At 42.4% G+C, this 19380-nt stretch overlaps 1 protein-coding gene across 2 annotated transcripts in view; it reads right to left on the bottom strand.

The window, feature by feature from the left end:
- CCDC93 (coiled-coil domain containing 93) overlaps window positions 1-18657 on the bottom strand; it is a 38673-nt gene extending 20016 nt beyond the window's left edge. The window contains exons 1-12 of one of the 2 annotated variants that reach the window (XM_060279189.1): window positions 18513-18657; window positions 14846-14959; window positions 14157-14251; window positions 12782-12893; window positions 10931-11029; window positions 9447-9503; window positions 7480-7580; window positions 6354-6371; window positions 4795-4831; window positions 3279-3371; window positions 2079-2129; window positions 138-224 (exon numbers count right to left, since the gene is read on the bottom strand). In XM_060279189.1, coding sequence (XP_060135172.1) covers window positions 138-224; window positions 2079-2129; window positions 3279-3371; window positions 4795-4831; window positions 6354-6371; window positions 7480-7580; window positions 9447-9503; window positions 10931-11029; window positions 12782-12893; window positions 14157-14251; window positions 14846-14959; window positions 18513-18554 — 906 coding nt within the window. In that variant the 5' untranslated portion in view covers window positions 18555-18657. The remainder of the gene's footprint in view (window positions 1-137; window positions 225-2078; window positions 2130-3278; window positions 3372-4794; window positions 4832-6353; window positions 6372-7479; window positions 7581-9446; window positions 9504-10930; window positions 11030-12781; window positions 12894-14156; window positions 14252-14845; window positions 14960-18512) is intronic. The other variant, XM_060279192.1, reaches the window with a different exon arrangement.
- Window positions 18658-19380: the final 723 nt, after the last annotated feature.

Here is a 19380-nt window from a genome sequence, read left to right as displayed (position 1 = left end):
ATCGTTATTGTAGTTATTGTTCTAAAGATTTATTTTTTTAAAAAAAAACAGGAGCTGAAGCTTCGAAATTTGAGGACTTAATAGGCAATTGCTCAAGTATGGTTTTCTTAAAACAGTTATTTTAAAAAATCACCTACCTTTTCAGCATATTCAGATACTATCTGCTTGATCTCATCAGACTGAAGTCCAACTATCTGCCCTACAGTGCTTGCGGTCAGTCTGCCCTGAAAGTAGAACACAAGTCTTATGAAGGCACACATGAGACAGCTTTTTGAAAAAAACAGGGGAGTTTGAATTGATGTAAATGCAATGTCTGTTTCCATGAAGAAGTACCTCTGTCCTCCATGAAAGCAGCAAGGCTTGGATGGAGAATAAGCAAGCAGAGCTGGCCGGGGCAGTGGGGAGATACTTGGAAGAGTGGGCATCAGCTAGCAAGCCTTTTTTCCTCATCATAAAACCCGTCTACAGGAATGGGAACAGGACAACATTTGCTACCTTAGCAAGGCTTCCATGGCAATGGCTCAGTTACATCAAGTCAGAGCACAGGAATTGCTGCTGCTGCTTTGCTATGAAGGTTCCTCGCTTAAAGTATATTCGAGAGATAAGGAGCATTTTGGACTCATATCCCAAGAATGGAAGAAAGGGCTGTGTATGTAGATGAGGCACCATGCACATGAGCCAGCTGGGAAGAGAATTTGAGAGACATCTGCTGGTCACTGAATGTGGGTAGCAGCAGCAGAAAGTTTGCATGCGTGCACAGAAGTGATAAGCATTACTATGAGTGAACAAAGACCTTTGCTTTGCTGAGGTATGTGTGCTGTGGGGTAGGGGAGCAGGAAAAAAATTGTGTACAGGATGATAGCGGAGTCCATTAGAACCTAGCCAAATGAGAAGGCTATTCAAAGGTTTGGCAGTTTTGGGAGACAGAAAAGATGTGCAAGAAGTACTTTTCTCTTACTGCTGGTGAGCAAATGAATCAGAAAGTCTTCAGCAAAGATATTAAGTTATGTCTTAACAGCCTGGTTTGTTCAGAAACTGTTAAACCATAGTTTCGTGGTTTGGACAAAATAGGGAACAGGGAAGTTTCCTGGTTGGCTTCTTCTTTTCACAAAGCGAGGAGTGAAAAGGCAGTGAGCTGTCAAAGGCCTTGTCCCTTACTTTGTAGGCAAGGACACAACCAACAAAGGCTAAACACCTTTTGAAAAATACCACCTTTCAAGCTTAGTAGTCTTTTCCTTGTGTCAATTTACACTGCAATGTAATGCCTCTGGCAGCCTGACTCCATTTAACCCTATTTCATGGGTCGTGATAGCTTTCAAGTCAATCTGCAGGTGCAGGAGGAAAGAACAGGGATGTGAATAACTTTAGTTGTATATACTGCAGAATTTGCTTGATAGGTACAGAGTACAACTAGGCAATGAGAAATATGCATCCTTTCCTTTCTTTCTCTACTGAATTGCAGTTTGCTCCAGTTTCAATCCATAGCCCCATGAAGAAGGGAACTTTCAGATATCAGAAATCAAGTAGGAATGATATCTGGAAAGAATTTTTTTTTGGCCTGTGCTACCCTGTTTATGGAATACCTTTATGGAAGTGAGAGCTGGACCATAAAGAAGGCTGATCGCTGAAAAATTGATGCTTTTGGATTAGGGTGCTGGAGGAGACACTTGAGAGTCCCATGGACTGCAAGAAGATCAAACCTATCCATTGTGAAGGAAATCAGCCCCGAGTGCTCACTGGAAGGACAGATCCTGAAGCTGAGGCTCCAATACTTTGGCCACCTCATGAGAAGAGAAGACTCCCTGGAAAAGACCCTGATGCTGGGAAAGATTGAGAGCACAAGGAGAAGGGGACGACCGAGGATGAGATGGTTGGACAGTGTTCTCGAAGCTACCAACATGAGTTTGAGCAAACTGCGGGAGGCAGTGGAAGACAGGAGTGCCTGGCGTGCTCTCGTCCATGGGGTCACGAAGAGTCGGACACGACTAAACAACAACAACCCTGTTAATAATACCAGAGTAGTGGTTGAAATAAGTTTTCCCCCCAAAAAACTATGACTAACAAACAGAACTGCTTACCTCTTCTGTTCCCATTGCAGCCATCTCAGTCATCAATGTTTTAATACGAAGCTGATAAAAAATAAAAGTGCTGAGATCAGAACAGTTGTTTCTAAACATGTAGCACATGCTTTAATTTTTTTAATAGAAAAAATGTGACAAGGCTTGGAGGTTAGCAAAACCAAACAAATGCACACGCTTTCCCTCCCCTTTTCATACAAAGCTCCTTCTCAACACTGTGATGGCAGCCTGGGAGCTGCTGCAAACATGGCTCCTTAGTACATTGCCTCTACTGAAGAAAACAGCAATGTATATACACTCCCCCTCTTTTTGTTCACTCGTTTATTCACAAACAAACATAACACAAAATGCTGTGTAATAATCTGAAGTCTCTGCTCCTCTTCTTTGGGCAAACACAAAGCAAAAGAAAGCAACATTTTCTTTAGGCCCTCACAGCATCATTCTTCTTGGAACAGTCACACTTTACTTTATTTGAAAACAGGTGCATATACCCAAGTTTATATATATGTGGTGCACCAGCTGTCAATAGCACTCACACATTTGAATGGCTGAGTTTCCGTATTCGATGCAGGGTTAATAATAATAATAATAATAATAATAATAATAATAATAATAATAATTGTGAGGGACAGGGGCCACTGTGACAATAATAATAATAATTTATTATTTATACCCCACCCATCTGGCTGGGTTTCCCCAGCCACTCTGAGCAGCTTACAACAGAAAAATGAAATAAAATAATCTATTAAACATTAAAAGCCTCCCTAAACAGGACTGCCTTCAGATGTCTTCTAAAAATCTGGTAGCTGTTTTTTTCTTTGACATCTGATGGGAGGGTGTTCCACAGGGTGGACGCCACCACTGAGAAGGCCCTTTTTAAGGCGCCATAATCCCATTTTAAGGCACCATAAGACATTTACAGGACAGCAGGACACAAATGCAATACATAAAATAAAGCTATCCACTGAAAGGCAAGTGCACCACTAAAGCTCTACCACATGCATTTTGTAGCATTGGTATGCATCTGCACCAAACTCAATTTCAAATAAGAGTGCATATTGGTTCTGAGAATGCAAAATCTACAGATACAAAAAGGGAAGTGGGGGAAACCTCTATTCTACCAGCTTTGTGTTTTATTTCGTGTAGTAGGAAGTAATAACCCTGAACTGAGCCTTGTCACAAATTATCAGTGAATTCCACCTCTTCTGCAGCTTGGAGGTCATCTTCAGTGTAGGCATCAGCCTTCCCAGATGATAGAAGCCCAGCAGGCAGCACCATTTTCTTGTCTTCAACCTGTTGAAGAAAAGGATGTTGTCTAACATTAAGAAGAAAAGGTGCATCTACAAAATCACAAGGCGGGGAGGAAAAAAAGAGGAAATGCTTTCAGAATATATTAAGGAAAGACTCCAGAGAGCCTTTCGCGGACACATTAAAAACACACTACAGTAATAATTCACACACAGGCACGTATCCAACACAGGTGCTCTGTTCATGCAGTAGACTTCTGCTTGTGCAATTTAACTTCCCACCTCCTCTCCCCTGCAACCCCTCCAGCCCCCTCAAAATCTGCTCCAGGGGGCTGGAGGACCTTGAGAGCAGATTTTGGGCATGTGCAGGAGCTGAGAGGATGAAGTTTTGCCGCATGAGCAGAACTCCTCTTGCATAGCATCAGATGAAACCCAGAAGAAGCACACAGTGTAAACGGTATCCTGAACGGGACCACCTATACTCCTTCTCTCCCTCACAGTGGCTAACTTTTAACAAAAGCATTTGACAACCTTAGGCTAAAAGCATGCAAGGTGATGAAGCGTTGTGGCCATATTTTGTAGAAGTCAACAAAGGGAGGGAGATGCAGCTTTAGGAATGGCACTCTTGCTGCATAGAACTTTGGGGCCTTCTACAACATTGCAATGCAAGTACATTTCTGCAAGTGGAAAATAAGCTCCATCGGCTTAATTAACTTCATTGGCAACTTTCTTGGGTGAAGTGCTCTTCATTCTCTAATACTAATTTAACTCACATCCCCCACCAACCAGAGTGTAGCTTGAAATGCTAGGAAACATTTCTTTCCAACAGCGTGTGCTGAAAGTCTGCCAATCTGAAACTGCTTTGCAGGGCACCACTGGCTACATCATGCTTGCTAGCAGTTCCCAAGAAAATAAAAATAATGGAGGGGGTTTGTTTGTTTGTTTTCTGTTGCCTGTGAAGTGCTAAACTGCATTATGCAGAGTTAATTTTATTTTAGTTTTATTGTTAGCAATGGTTTTAATGTTTACTGTGTGCCACCCTGGAATCCTCCTTGCATGCAGGGCTAATTACAAACACTGAAAAAGAAAAACAAACAAAAATAAAGAATGCCAAGTCTCTTTGTCTGGAACAGGCAGTGACAAAAGTCAAACTGGCTCTGAATTTAACCCACAGTGAAAAGGAGTATGAAAAATTATAGAAATGTTTCCCCACTCCTCACAATGCGTTGAATACAGCAGCAGCAGGATGCAAAATAACTTTCTTTCAATTCCTATGCAGTGACCACAACACAGTAAGATTGGGTGTCTTAGAAAGAACAAGCAAACAAGTGGTCTTCAGTATTATGAAAAATAATAATCAATTGCTGCATCACACTTTTATATGTATATATAAACGTGCTTTGGTGTCTGGTATTTTGTCCAACACACATATTTTTTCAGCTGGATTCCAGATGAAGAAACAAGCTTACCTTCTCAATTTTCCCTTGTTTGCTGAACCCATACCTCCTAGAAAAAGTAAAAGGGGAGGGGGAAACAAATCAGAATTTGCAGCTGGATTCACTTTCATTTCATAAGCTGTGCTTTTGCAAACATGCCAAGACCAGCTTTCAGTGCTTTTTAGAAACACAACAGCAGCCACAGCAGCAGTTTGGGGTTAGTTATATTCACCATTTTATTTTGAGCGTACATTTTGTAATTTGTCTGCCATTAACAAGTAAACCATTTTTCCTGTTGCAACAGTACAATTCATCATCAAAGTCTTCCCAGTGCATTCTAAACCTCTGCAGTACAGCAGGTTCCAAGGGGGCTGAAAGGGGGGGGAGGAGGGGGTTGCCTTATCATTGATGACAGTGGTGCTCAGAGGCTTGTTGCTGAATTGCTAATGAAAGCCCGTTTTAATTCCAAGAACATTTCACTTTTGCCCCCCAAGGCATTAATCTGCCAGCCCTCCCTAGCTTTATTTGCTTTCTCCGTATATGCCCTTTCCACCGAAGTTCTAGTTTAAACATCTCCTTCTGCTGCAGCTGTATTTCACTTTCCCACTAGGGAGTAGTTCCACTACACTCAGGCAACCAGGTTTTAATATGCTGCTACACAACCTATAAAGCAGAGAATACTGAAGAAGGCATGCCATAAGGTCCCAGGTTCAGTCCTGGTCATTTCCAGGTTGAATCTGGTGCAGGGGACCCAGTCTGTAAACCTGAACAGCCATTCCCAGCAAAAAGGAAAGTTGCAGGAAAAGGGGCAGGCTGGAGCAATTTTCTCTCCCATGAGAAAAGTTCACAACATTTGGAGCTTTTTAGATCAAGAAAAAAGCTAAGTAAGGGGCAGGGCAGGAACTGATATGAGGGTTCGAACACCATGCACAATGTGGCAAAAGTGGGCAGGGTGATTGAGTGGGTGCTCCCCTCTCTCTCATATAACATTAGACCCCAAGGTTGTCCATTGACGCTAAGTGATGGACAGACTACAGAATGTTCTTCACAGTGCACAGTTATAAACGGTGGCTATCAACTTTCGTGGCTTTGAAGGGGATTAGCCTTATGTTCTGTAGACTGTCTACCAATGGCTGCTATATTTGTTGTAACTAACAAAGCCACGTAAAACCACTCTAGGCTCCACGATACTGCTGTGTTTAATAACTGCCATCTGAGATCAGCTGGGTTCACGTGATAAAGGAGTTCTTTAAAATATTTACATATCGGTGCCAAAGGAGCAGCAGATCAGGGAGGCAACAGCTGGGAACATATTTTCCCGGGGAGTATGTGAAAAGAGTGGAAGTTGGGATTTTTTTTCTATGCACTCTTCTCTCTCACCCCTTAGCCCCTAGAGAAAACTGTGACTTTTGCTTTTGCGCTGAGAAGACAGTCCCCGCGAACATTAATTTAACAATGCTGTTAAATACCAAATGTGGAAGATATGTTAACGTGAAAGATGCAAAGTCAAGTGCAAAGAGCCAACTGAAAGGGCGGCCGGGGGGGGGGGGGGAAGAGCCACACCACACATACACAGGAGGAAAAATACTCACAAGAAATAACCAGTGATACTAAAGAAGAGGGATAGGAAAACAAAAAGATGAAGAACTGGAAAAAGTGATCTGGCTTGCCATAGGGAGGAGAAGACACACTTAGTCCAAAGTTTCAAGCACACTTTGGCTTATTGTAGTGTGCAAACCACCTGTGTGACTAAAGAACTGCAGTGGAAAAGCTAGTGAATCAAAATGTCAATACATTTTATATTATAACCATTTCACCAGTTATTTGTGGCAAGCAACACATTACTTTTGTGCTCTGTACACACTTAGATTATTCCAGGAGTAGCAGCTATGGAAATCTGCTGTCACTAACCCAGAGTCTTTTGACACTTAAATGTGTTGTGGAGCAACATTTCCCCCCAAGAACTTGAGCAGACTGCATTATTAATTACATTACCATCCTGCCTGTCTTCTAAGCTCAAGATGGCATACGTGATTAGCACCCCCACCCCCATCTTGAACCTAGAAGGAAATAAGCAGCTATCCTATTTTTAAAAGGCATCTGAAGGCAGCCCTGTTTAGGGAAGTTTTTAATATTTAATGCTGTATTGTTTTTAACACTTGATTGGGAGCCGCCCAGAGTGGCTGGGGAAACTCAGCCAGATGGGTGGGTGGGGTATAAATTATTATTATCATTATTATTATTATTATTATTATTATTATTATTATTATTATTATTATTATTATTATAGCATAGAGCGCTTTAGTCATTTGCTTCCCAATCTGGATCAGGGCCCCTGCAACTCTATGACCAATGAAGGCTCCATCTAAACAAATGGGGCCTTTGCTGGTGGTGCAAACTGCAGATAGGTTAAAAGCTCCCCTACCCCTCACTGCACAGTTCCAGAATGGGTCCCCTGGCCTAATAATTTGTAAAAAAAAGAAAGAAAAGAAATAGCAGCAACAGCAAAGCTACACTATTAACATCCCTTCTTAGTTGGCCCCTAGAAGACATCTAAGGTTCTTCTGCATCTGCCTACAGGGAAGAGAGAGCCACAGCATACTGTCTTTCGGATCTTTTGTCTGGCATTATTGGAATCCTTCAGATGCCCCCAAGAAGTCCTGGGTTCCCTGAAACACAGATTAAGAGCTGCTTAGCTCTTTAACAAAATGAATATACCTGCCATATTCCAGAAGCGTAGCATGAACTTTAGACTCCTCGTCGACTAACTTTTCTGCTCCTGCTCGTCGCTGGTATTTCCTTTGTGGCTTGTAAACTTCCTGAAAGACAACAAAATGAGCATAAACATGTGTCGAACTACAAAGGGTCAGTAAGCAATCCAATGTCAAGATTCTTTCTCCATAGAAACCTCCTACCTGGACCTGCTCAGGGCTTTTGTGGCTCCATAATACAACACAGCACAGTCAAACATAATCTAATATCCTTCACTGGCTGCTCATTGATCTAGTCTCACCCCTCCCCACCCCTTTTGTACTTTCCTTGCTTTTTTTTGTTAAAGAACATGGCTACTCCAGAACATACACATTTATCTCAGACGTATCTGCAAAACATTTTAAAGGGAAAATGCCATGCATAATTAAAGAGATGATTAATTCCGAGTTACCGCAGTTAGTGTTCATGCATTCCACTTCTAGCCTCTTATTGAATAATTACGCTTAATTACTACTTTCTTCATTATGGCTACTTTAGCCAGTCACATAGGAAAGGAAAATCGATTTAACATAGTTGGGGCGGTGGTAAGAATGTGCAAGAAAAAAAAGTTGCTGAACTAAGTTCAAGGAAATCTTTTTTCCCTTTTTAAAAAGCTTCAATACAGCCAAGTAGTTCACGGCTACAGTTAAAAAGAAAGAAGCAACAATGCCAGACACTCTTTGTTAAGAAGAACTCGCGGAAAAAGCAGTGCCTTCAGATGACATTCCACACTTTCTTCCAGACACAATGACAAAGGCAGTTTACTCTCCCTGAGATACAGTGACAAACGAGATCATTGTTTCCACCACTTGGCTTCTCTACTCTGTTGACTCTGCCAGAGGAAGATATGTCAAGAGCTTTTTACCCTCCTTCCTTTTTTCTTTTAAAAATGTTTTGATCAATGTTGGCAGTTTTGCAAGTGGGAAATCTTTTTCAACTATAGCACATCAGTTGAGATGCAACGGAATCCATTCAAACTCCCGCGTTTCCGAATTCACAGCAGCGCAACGTTCCGTTTTGTGTGGTGTTTTAAAAGTGACATTGCACCGGACAAAGAAAGACAAGGGAAGGAATACACAGAGCTGGTATTCAAAAGATGAGCACAATGGGATATCAATCTATCGAGCCTCCAAGAGCCACATGCCAACTCAAACTAAAATTAATATGGTATTATAATGGAGCAATGCAACCTATAGGAACAGAGAAATAAAATCCTGTCACAGTAAACTGCAGGTAGGAAAGGAAAGGATTTATTGCACAACACTGTACACATTTTCTTATGCGGTAGAGTTGCAATGTTTAATGGCGTTCCTGATTATTCCGGCAGTTTTTTTACATAAATAAACACACGTAGTTATACAAAAATATGCATATATTCAATGGGGCTTATCCTCTAGTTAATGTGTCCAGGAATGCAGGTTTAAAATATTATGTTTCTGACTCAACTTGCACCTGACTCAAATACAGAATCTAGCTGCCACTTGTACTAACCTAGCAGAAAGAGTCATTTGACTGCTGTATATGCAGAAGTGCTGTAATTGTTGTTGGCATTCCACAACAAACTCATTTAGTGTGTTACCAATAATGTGGGATGAAACATTTTCTAGCCCCCTCCCCACCGCCATGAACCCCAGGGTGGGGAATCAATTTCTAAAAATGCATTCTTTTTATAAAAACTAATCAGGAATGTAATGAATGGATACCACAATGGATAAAACTGAGCACTTTTGAAGCTGCAATTCACTTGAAGAAAAGTTACTATCCCCAGGAAGCAGGTATGCAGATATATCATACACACATGGTCTATGCATCTTTAAAAGGGAAGGGGGAGCAAATTAAAGCCAAAAGATATACATAATCAAAACAACGCTAAATCCAATTATTATTTATTTGTAAGTTTTCTGAAAACCCACACTGCTGAATGTCACACTTACAGAGATTTCACTAACTGCTTTGACAGACTTTTCTTTTCTTTGCATGAAGTCATCATCCTGCAAAGCAATTTAGATAGCTTTAAATACCAACATACCAACAGATTTAACCTCAACAGTGTCAACAAAGATTGGCCAGTTGTTGTGTCAACTTGTCCAAAGCTGTGGTGTTAAAACGTACCAAAAATTACAACCAATCCTTCAGCAGATGTACAGGGCCATGTACACACTTCAGAAGGCCCAATAGATTTTAAAAAAATATATATATACATGTTTTAAGCTGGTGAAGAAAACTGACTAATGTGGGTTCCAGCCTAATCACATGTTACACAGCTAGGAGGCTACCACTGACAAAGCCCTATTCCAAGTCTGGGAACTCAAGGCTTTGTTTGATGACCATACAACAGGAAGAGCTTACCCGGCCAACTTAAAATAACAGGGGGGGATATATCAGGAGGCACACACCTTCAGGTAGCTGGGTATTAATTTGTTTACATATTTACATTATCATCATCATCAATATTATTTTATTTATACCCTGTCCATCTGGTTGGCTTACAGCATATCTAAAAACATAACAAAACATCAAGCATTAAAAACCTCCCAATACAAGGCTGCCTTCAGATGTCTTCTAAAAGTTGTGTAATTCTTTATCTCCTTGACATCTGAAGGGAGGACTTTCCACAGGGAGGGTGCCACTACTGTGAAGGCCCTCTGCCTGGTTCCCTGTAACTTCACTTCTTGCAGTGAGGGAACCAGCAGAAGACCCTTGGAGGAGGACCTTGGGGGTGGAGATGCTCCTTCAGGTATTCTGGGCCGAATATGTTTAGGGATTTAAAGGTCAGCACCAACACTTTGAATTGTGAGTGAAAACCCCCAAAACACAGCCTTAAAAAAAACTGAACTATTTTATTCCAGTGGGCAGCTGTCATGTTAAGGTAAAGCATTATCAACTGCATTTTAATCACAAAGAAACAACACACCTGGACTTTCCTTCTCAAGGAATGACTCATTCTGCACTAAGAATAGGTGGGCAATGTATTTTTAAGAATGGGAAATATTTTGGTGCTTGCACAGTGTAGGTTTGTGTTGCCACTGCACAAACATATTCAAATACAATTTTGTGAAAACGACCTTAAAAGAAAAAAGTGACTTGTGTCACTCAGTACTGAATAGGAGCACAGCTTTAAAGTGCCTTCAAGAACAGCTTCCGAAAGCATCCGATGAATGCACTTGGATGCACTGCAAATTCATCTACCTTTTTTGATGCGCAACTGGGCATTTAATACTTAAGGAGTTGGACTGAATTACTCTACTCATATTATCTGCTCCAATGCCAGCTCATAACGTGTGATCTATCCGCTTATGTCCTAAAACCTATGAGCCAAATCAGCTGGTGCAGGTTCGCATCAATCCTATCCATTTTAGAGACGGTTAAAAGAATCACTTCTAGCTCTGAATTACAAAAGACGCAGCCAAACATTTACCTCTGGCAGACTGTGTGTCTTCTGAAACTGAGATATAGAATATGAGCGGATGTAATCTCCCATTTCTTCACGGGTTTCTATTGCACGTTTCACGAGCCACTGGGAGAAAAGAAAAAGGGGAAACATCGGCATTAAAGCCTTGACAGACTTTGATATCAAAAAGAGAATTAAAAAGAAGGGAAATCAACACTCTAAAAACAAAGGGTTACACTTATTACAGCTACTTACCTTTCATATATTGAAACATTTAGACACTGAACATGGCCATCAGTGCATGTTCATCATCTGAACCAAGAAACAGAAAACCCACTGAGTCTCAGCGTGACATAAAAGATTAGAGTGTCTGACTGGGACTAGAGAGACCAGGGTGGTATTCAGCTAATCATTACACAGAATAAAACCACTGAAATTAAAGGACATAGTTATGTTGGGTCCATTAATTTCAACAGGTCTATTTCAAGTAAAACAGTTGAATACCAACCCAGGATTTAAATTTCTGATCAGCTGTTGTGGCTGATGTTCAACTCAGCCTACCTCACAGGGTTATTAGGAGGCTAAAAATGTTGAAAGGACACAAATACGATGGAAGACAGGTTAGGCCTTTGTTTTTCCTCACTTGTAAATATTTCTGGCATGTTTTACGCAGCCTTTGCTGTGCTTTTCCTCTGAACAGTGTGAGTTAATCTTTTCTTCATGAGGCCAACTCTGCCTCATAGGGACTAAAGGCAGGAGTGGGCAACATGCCGTCCTTCTGATGCTGTTGGACTCCAACTCCCAACATTGCCAGCCATTATGGTCAATACTCTAGGATGATGTGAGTTGTAGTCCAGCAACATCTGGAGACACCTGGACTGGGCTGTATGAAACTCCCAATTCCTGTTTTTCTACGACCATGTCGCAAAGGTGCATAGCAGCAAAACCTGAGTAGTCACGAATGACAATCTGCAGGCCCAGATCAGATGTATCACTTGCATATCAGGTTGCCCAAAGACTTAGCATGCCAATGGGCATTAACACACTACTGGTGCACAGGCACAAGGCTTGGGACGTGTGACCTAAAGGAAAATCTTAACTCATGTTATCATTGTAGATCAGGAGTCGGCAACTAGTAGCAATCTTGGGCTAAGTTCAGCTCCAGGTCGTCGCTGCACTTAGTTGAAAAATGCAGAAACAAACAAGGGCCATGGAAGAGTAGCAGGTGCTGGTCTCACTGGTGGGAGATTCTGGCCGTCAACCTACTTCTCCCCACTTTGTCAAACTGACAACCAGGCAAAAATAGTTGCTGACTTGCTCTTACACCTGCAGCTCTCAATGCTTTACTCTGCTTTGGTGGGGGGGGGGGGGAACGGGAACCCATGCTTTCTATTTAGGCAGCCGGAACTCATCACTGTTCACTTGCCAGAGAAACACCCTCCTGGCTTGGTTTGCAAATGACGTTCCAGGACAGAGAAAAGTAAGCACATATAAAATTATAAAGAAACTGTATTCCCATTTACATAGGCAATAGGAAATCATTTGAACACTCAGATTCTTGCTAATAATTGAATTAAATTTGGAAATGGGTTTACAACTCTCATCATTCCTGACCAATGGTTACACTAGCTAGGGTAGCTAGGGTTGAAGGGAGTTTTGAGCCCCACAGCATCTAAAGGGTCTCCTACCCACATTAATGGAACCATTTGTTTATTATTAGGAACACACATTCTACTTGGTTGTTTCCTGATCAAAACCATGCCCCAGTGGCTATGAACAGTTTTGGGGGAGAGAGAAAGAGGGTTACAATATGGTTTTTCATCAGCAGGCCTACTATATGGAGGTGTGAGTGGGAGCAATATTTCAAGGAGCACCTACCTGCACAACAGGAAATATGTGGATGAAATCCAATCCCTGTATTTGATGAGGCTCCAAGCGATGAGGGCATTTCATTCTCGGCAAGACGGATACAATTTTCTCAGTCAGGGCACTGGAAAGAAGGTGAAGGATGACAGAGCTTAAGGAGAAACTGGGTGGAAGCAAAGCCTTAACTAGCCTGAAACTGCCCTCTAGTGGCTGAAATAAAATATAAGATTTTTGTTTCTTTTTTAAACCTGTTGTTAAAAGCTTCTTATCAAACAATCAATCTTTACTTCATAAAATGTTTTCAGTTTCAGTCCAGGGAATGGTCTGTGATTACCTTATTCTAGAATGAAGCTAAGCAAGTGTGAATTCGATCCAGTGCACCAATGGGACACAAATCTAATCAGTTCCAAGCTTTCCAAGGTAGCGCATGGTAAATTAACAACAGCTTAAGACATTCATGTGTTAATAGAAACACTCTACAGCAGTACCTTGGTTTTGGAACAGCTTAGTTCCCGAATGTTTTGGCTCCCAAACGCCGCAAACCGGGAAGTGACTGTTCCGGTTGGCGAACTATTTTTGGAAGCCGAACATCCGGCGGGGCTTCCGCGGCTTTTGATTGGCCGCAGGAGCTTCCTGCAGCCAATCAGAAGCCGCGCTTTGGTTTCCGAACATTTTGGAAGTCAAATGGACTTCCGGAACGGATTCCATTCTACTTCCAAGGTACGACTGTAATTTTTACTATTTAAAAGTCCTAACATTTAAATAGTGCAAAAAGGAGGAGGAGGCAGCAGAAACTACGGTAAGTGTGGGCTTCTACATGTTCCTGCTGTACTGAAACATTTCACTTTACTTTCATGGCTGCTTTCAGGCTTAGGATGAGAAGAGATTTTATTAGTGGCAGGGCACATCAGGGGAGTTAAAACCAAAAAATAGAGAGCACAACAGATTTGAAGGACCGCCTCTTCCCATATGAACCAAACCAGACCCTGCAAGCATCTTCTGAGTGCCTCCGTGAGATGTCAGGAGAGTGGTAACATGAGAACGGGCCTTTTCTGCAGTGGCTCCATTTGTGGAATGCTCTCCCCAGCGACCTTTGGCTGGCTCCTTCATTGAATATCTTTAGGCACCAGGCCTTTGGCTAATTAAACAAACAATGGCCTTTTAAATTGCAGTTTATTGTTAGTTATAATGGTATGCAAGTTTTGTGTTTTTATATTGTAAACCACCCTGTGATGAAGGGCGATATAGAAATTCAATTAATAATAATAATAATAATTTGAAGAGAACATTCTTAAGGCTCAGGTGACCTTCAATTACAAATATGATTGGTACTGAACACATAGCACAACTGGAGAGAAGGACCCATTTCTAGCAATCTCCCACTTACATTTTTTGGCCAATGGTAGAGTTTTCCTGAAACAGCAAGTCCACATCAATGTCGAAACTGCATGTAGTGATGCACCACGTCATGCCGCCTACCACCTAGAACAGGCAAGGACACTTGTTTTATCCCTCGCAGATGTTTGGTAGAAGAACACAGAAGTTACACAGAAGCATCTTGTGCATTTATTTAAAAACGAAACACTAAAGACAGCCCCCCAATGTTACATTTTCACGATGGCTTTGCTCTGCCTCCACAGTCAGTTGGAGGTAGTATTGCTTCTGAATACCAGTTCCTGGCAGTGCTCTTGGGCAGTTTATAAAGGCTTCCACTCACACTGGGCATTCCCCTCCATCACCCACAGAACCCCACAAAATCAGCTTGGGCTGGTCCCCAAAACAGTAAACGTCTGGAGGAGAGGGAGGTTTGTTTCCTCTGGCAAGCAACAATGCTTATGCTGATTGCACATTCCATCAGTTTTTGAACTACCTATTATAGCTGTTTTTATGGTATCTTTACAAATTGCATTGAGACACATATAAAAAGAGATTCATTTTTTTAACCCTTTAAAATTGCACTCTTAATTCACAGCCATCTGGATAACATTTGTACTCATCTGTACAAATTAGCCCTTGCTGATAATTTTTTTTATACCAATTAAAGCATGCCTTGTGCATAATTTGTTACACTCTCACCTTGTCAAAGGGGGACAGCCCTTTAATTCTTGCCCTGAAGTATCCAGCTGCCACCAGCAGCTCTAAGATTTCACTCAGCTTAATACTTTGCTCTTCATCTTCACGGGTTTCAACCTAGAAGAGATAATAAACTGATTCTATGTTCAAAAACAAACAAACAATGTTCTTCTAAATTTACACACTACAAATTTCTTGCAAAATATTTCCTTTTAGTAGACACACTGTTGATTAAATTGTAAAACAGTTTTAATACTTTTATAGCAGGTTCCGTCCCATGGAACTGGTTATAAAGATATTAATGCACATAGCCCAAAAGAATCCTGCAAAAACAAGATGGTGGAAGTCCGGCATATGAGAACTGTTCAACTATTGCACAGGTTTTTGCTCCATTAGCATATGCCGAGATTTCTGATTCTGTCAGACACAAGAATAATGAAGTAACCAGTGTTCCTCAACTCAAGGAAAACAGGCGCATTTGTCACTTCTAAAGACAATACAAACAAGTTCCCAGATTCTTTAATAAAGCATTCTAAAACTTCTACAGCTTAGCCCAATGCAGTGTGGCATTACTGATGTTTACAATGTTTTACTGCAGGGGTCAGCAAACTATTTCAGCAGGGGGCCGGTCCACTGTCTCTCAGACCTTGTGGGGGGCCGGACTGTATTTTTTTAAAAAAAAAAATGAATGAATTCCTATGCCCAACAAATAACCCAGAGATGCATTTTAAATAAAAGGTCACATTCTACTCTTGTAAAAACATGCTGATTCCCGGACTGTCCGCGGGCGAGGTTTAGAAGGCGATTGGGCCGCATCCAGCCCCCGGGCCTTAGTTTGGGGACCCCTGTTCTACTGTATACCTCTTGACCTATTTGGTATTTTTTCAGAGTCCTGAATCTTGGCACTTGAGGGAAAGTTCCACTGAACTAACAGAGGAGTCCTTGCACTAGCTTCTGCTAGCTCACCAGCTCTGAGAAATGTAAAGTTTGCACCAAAGTTGTTATTATCTTGTGTTTTGAGGCACTTCTGACAGAAGCTCTTGCACTAATGAAGATCAGATGTATTTGGCTGATAAAACAGCCATGTCATTTGGAGACAGAAGGAAATACCATCTTAAAACACAAAATTTTGTGCAATTTATGGAAGTTTTATTGTGTTTTTAATTTTCTGTTGGTATGCGCTCAGAGTGGCTGGGGCAACCAAGTCAGATTGGTGGCATATAAATATTAGTAGTAGTAGAGAAAAAATGCATGTAGTAAACATCATATCCACTTCAGACCGGTGCTGATGTTACATGTTCATGCACGCTGGTTTATACTTGTGTACAAGCTGGATGCTTGCAAACGTCACAAAACCATGCTATTCCCCCCAGTACCAGTTATATGCGTTTCCATGTGCTGCTCTGGTTTGCCAGAAGTGGCTTTGTCATGCTGGCCACATGACCTGGAAGCTATACGCCGGCTCCCTCGGCCAATAATGCGAGATGAGCGCGCAACCCCAGAGTCGGTCACGACTGGACCTAATGGTCAGGGGTCCCTTTACCTTTACCTTACCTTGGTGTATCTGAAGAAGTGTGCATGCACACGAAAGCTCATACCAAAATATAAACTTAGTTGGTCTTTAAGGTGCTACTGAAGGAATTTTTTTATTTTGCTTCGACTCAGACCAACACGGCTACCTACCTGTAACTTTACCTTACCAGTTATATATCATAACAGATGGCCCTCCAGATGTTGCTAAATGACGAGTCCCATCAGTCCCAGCCAGGACAGTCAATGGTCAAGGATGATGGGAACTGTAGTCTTAGAAGAGGAAGAAAATCTGTAGAGCTCCACAGTGACTCCCCTTTAATACAATACAGAGCTAAAAAAAATGTGTATACAGCTCCACATTATGTGTATGTTGGTACTAAAGCACATTATGGGAGTAAACTGCTAGAGAAAATGTCTCTCTCTCTGCTGCCACTCCCCACATCACCCAGAACCTGTGAGGTGTTCTTCAAAAGGGTGACAAGCAACTAACACAGTGGGCCTTATTTCTCAGAAACCATGCATAGGATTGCTCTGCTAGACAAAAAGCAGAACTTTACTTCTAACAATGATTTACTGTTTTTAATTAATGTTTTGCTATGTTTTTATCAGTTCTCATTTTATATGTAAGCTGCCTCAAATCCCATCAGGGTACGGATAAATTTGTTATAGTAACAACTTTTGCCTCCTAGATGTGGTGCGACATTGTAGACTGTCCGTTCATAGTATGACATATAACTGCTCTATAGAAAATGTGACAAACATTTACTGCCTGTCAATACAGTAAGCCCGCAACTTACATGCATTTAACTTGCTTGCATTCCGCCACTGGTTCCCAACCTTTTTTTGGCCATGCCCCACCTAAGCATCTCTAAAATCCTGAGCTACTCCCCCTGAATGCGCCCAGTTTATTTTCTGTTTAGATAAACTTTTCTGTTTAGATAACCTCTCCACTGTCACCAGCTGACCGCCGTGTACATTCTGATTTTAATTTTTAAAATGCGTATGTCACAATATGTATTTATATACTGTATATGAGGCCCCTCATATGAGGGAAGTGGGTGGCACTGTGGGTTAAACCACTGAGCCTAGGGCTTGCCGATCAGAAGGTCAGCGGTTCGAATCCCCGCAACGGGGTGAGCTCCCATTGCTCTGTCCCAGCTCCTGCCAACCTAGCAGTTCGAAAGCACGTCAAAGTGCAGGTAGATAAATAGGAACCGCTACAGCGGGAAGGTAAACGGCGTTTCCATGTGCTGCTCTGGTTCGCCAGAAGTGGCTTTGTCATGCTGGCCACATGACCTGGAAGCTGTACGCCGGCTCGCTCGGCCAGTAAAGCGAGATGAGCGCCACAACCCGAGAGTTGGTCATGACTGGACCTAATAGTCAGGGGTCCCTTTACCTTTTTATGAGGCCCCTAGAACCATAAGAAATGCAAAAAAATCGCTGTTAGTAACTCATTATCGAATTGCCCCCCCTTAAAAATCGAATTTTTGTGCGGTGTGTGCCCCATGTTGGGAACCATGGCATTCCACTTTATGCATGTGGTAAAAAATATACAAATGAATAAAAAGGGCACAAAGTGGGTGGGACGTTCGGGGGGAATTTACTTTGGTAATCCCACCCTCCACTGAACCCATATGCGATTTTGACCTTAGGCGTGATCCCTCGCGTAAATTGTGGGCTTACTGAACTAACCACCCGCCCAGGAAGACATCTGAGGCAATAGCAACGATGAGCGCCTTGAGCATGTGCAGAGTGTGACATTGGCCCGGCAATTTATCACCACGCTGAGTTCTCCTCCCCTTCATACACACAAACACCGCCGGCCCCAGGACTAACGTTTCCTGGAGAAGCCTGCGCCCCTGGCTGCGCTTATCCTATATACACGCTTCCTTCCCCAGAAGCGCACCTTGTTCGGGGCGCGTTTCCTGCAAGACAACAGAACTTGCGGGCTTGCATTGCAAAGCAAGCGCTGCCCGGAAAGCCCCCACCCCAAAGAGCGCTATGGGGAACAGCAGCCCATAGACCGCTCTCCGCCCCGCTGAGACAAAAGCGGGGCAGGGAAGCGCCCCGCCCCCTGCAAGGGAAAGGCTAGGAAAACGGAGCCCCGCCGCTTCAGGCGCCCTGGGTTCAGCCTTACCTCCTGAGGAGGCTGGTGCTCCTGCCCTCTGACGGCGTCCATGCCAGGTTCTCGGCTCCCAGCTCGCTAATATCCCCCCGCGCGCAAAGGCTACAAAACGCGTTTCTCCTTCCGCAAAGTTGCCCTCTCCCCTTTCCCGCTCATTGGTTTGTTCCGCCAGCAGCCCAGCTCCGCCCCTCATTCGTACTACGGCAGCATAACGCGGACCGTTCCATTTTCTAAAAAAAACGGAGGGGGGAATAGGGGGGGAGAGTGAGCGCAGACCACTCATGTGACTTGCCTGGAACGGAAGACGCGAAGCTGGCGGCGTCGCGGTTCATCCGAGCGGGGCTGGTCTCCGAGCAGCTCCGCTCAGCATTCTAGGGAAGTGATCGTTTGCATGGCGCTCTGCGGGTGTCACTGCACAGCGAGAAGATGCCCCTGATTTCAGCAAGAAGCATTGCGGCATATAATGCTTCCGTGCACTGCATTTGAAAACGTTAAACCACGGTGAAGCTGAGATGTGTCCATTGGATAACGTTGGAAGGGATTTGTTTATTAAATTTGTTAGTAGCTTGTCACCCAAAGGTCTCCAAGCCACTTAGAGGAACACACACACACTATATTGTCTAACCTAATATAAAAGCAACAACAACACACAATATAAATAACAAACAACATTGATGATTATCAAATAATAAACAATTAGCCCACTAATTAGCATTTTAATGGTAATTTAATGGGTGTTTATTAAATTTGTTTATTAAATTTGTTAGTCGCTTGTCACCCAAAGGTCTCCAAGCCACTTAGAGGAACACACACACACACACACTATATTGTCTAACCTAACATAAAAAAACAACACACAATATAAATAACAAACAACATT

This window comes from Zootoca vivipara, chromosome 1 (genome assembly GCF_963506605.1).
Source record: "Zootoca vivipara chromosome 1, rZooViv1.1, whole genome shotgun sequence".
Classification (NCBI taxonomy): Eukaryota; Metazoa; Chordata; class Lepidosauria; order Squamata; family Lacertidae; genus Zootoca; species Zootoca vivipara.
Note: the sequence above shows the minus strand (reverse complement) of the source record. Positions and strands in the feature narration are given on the sequence as shown.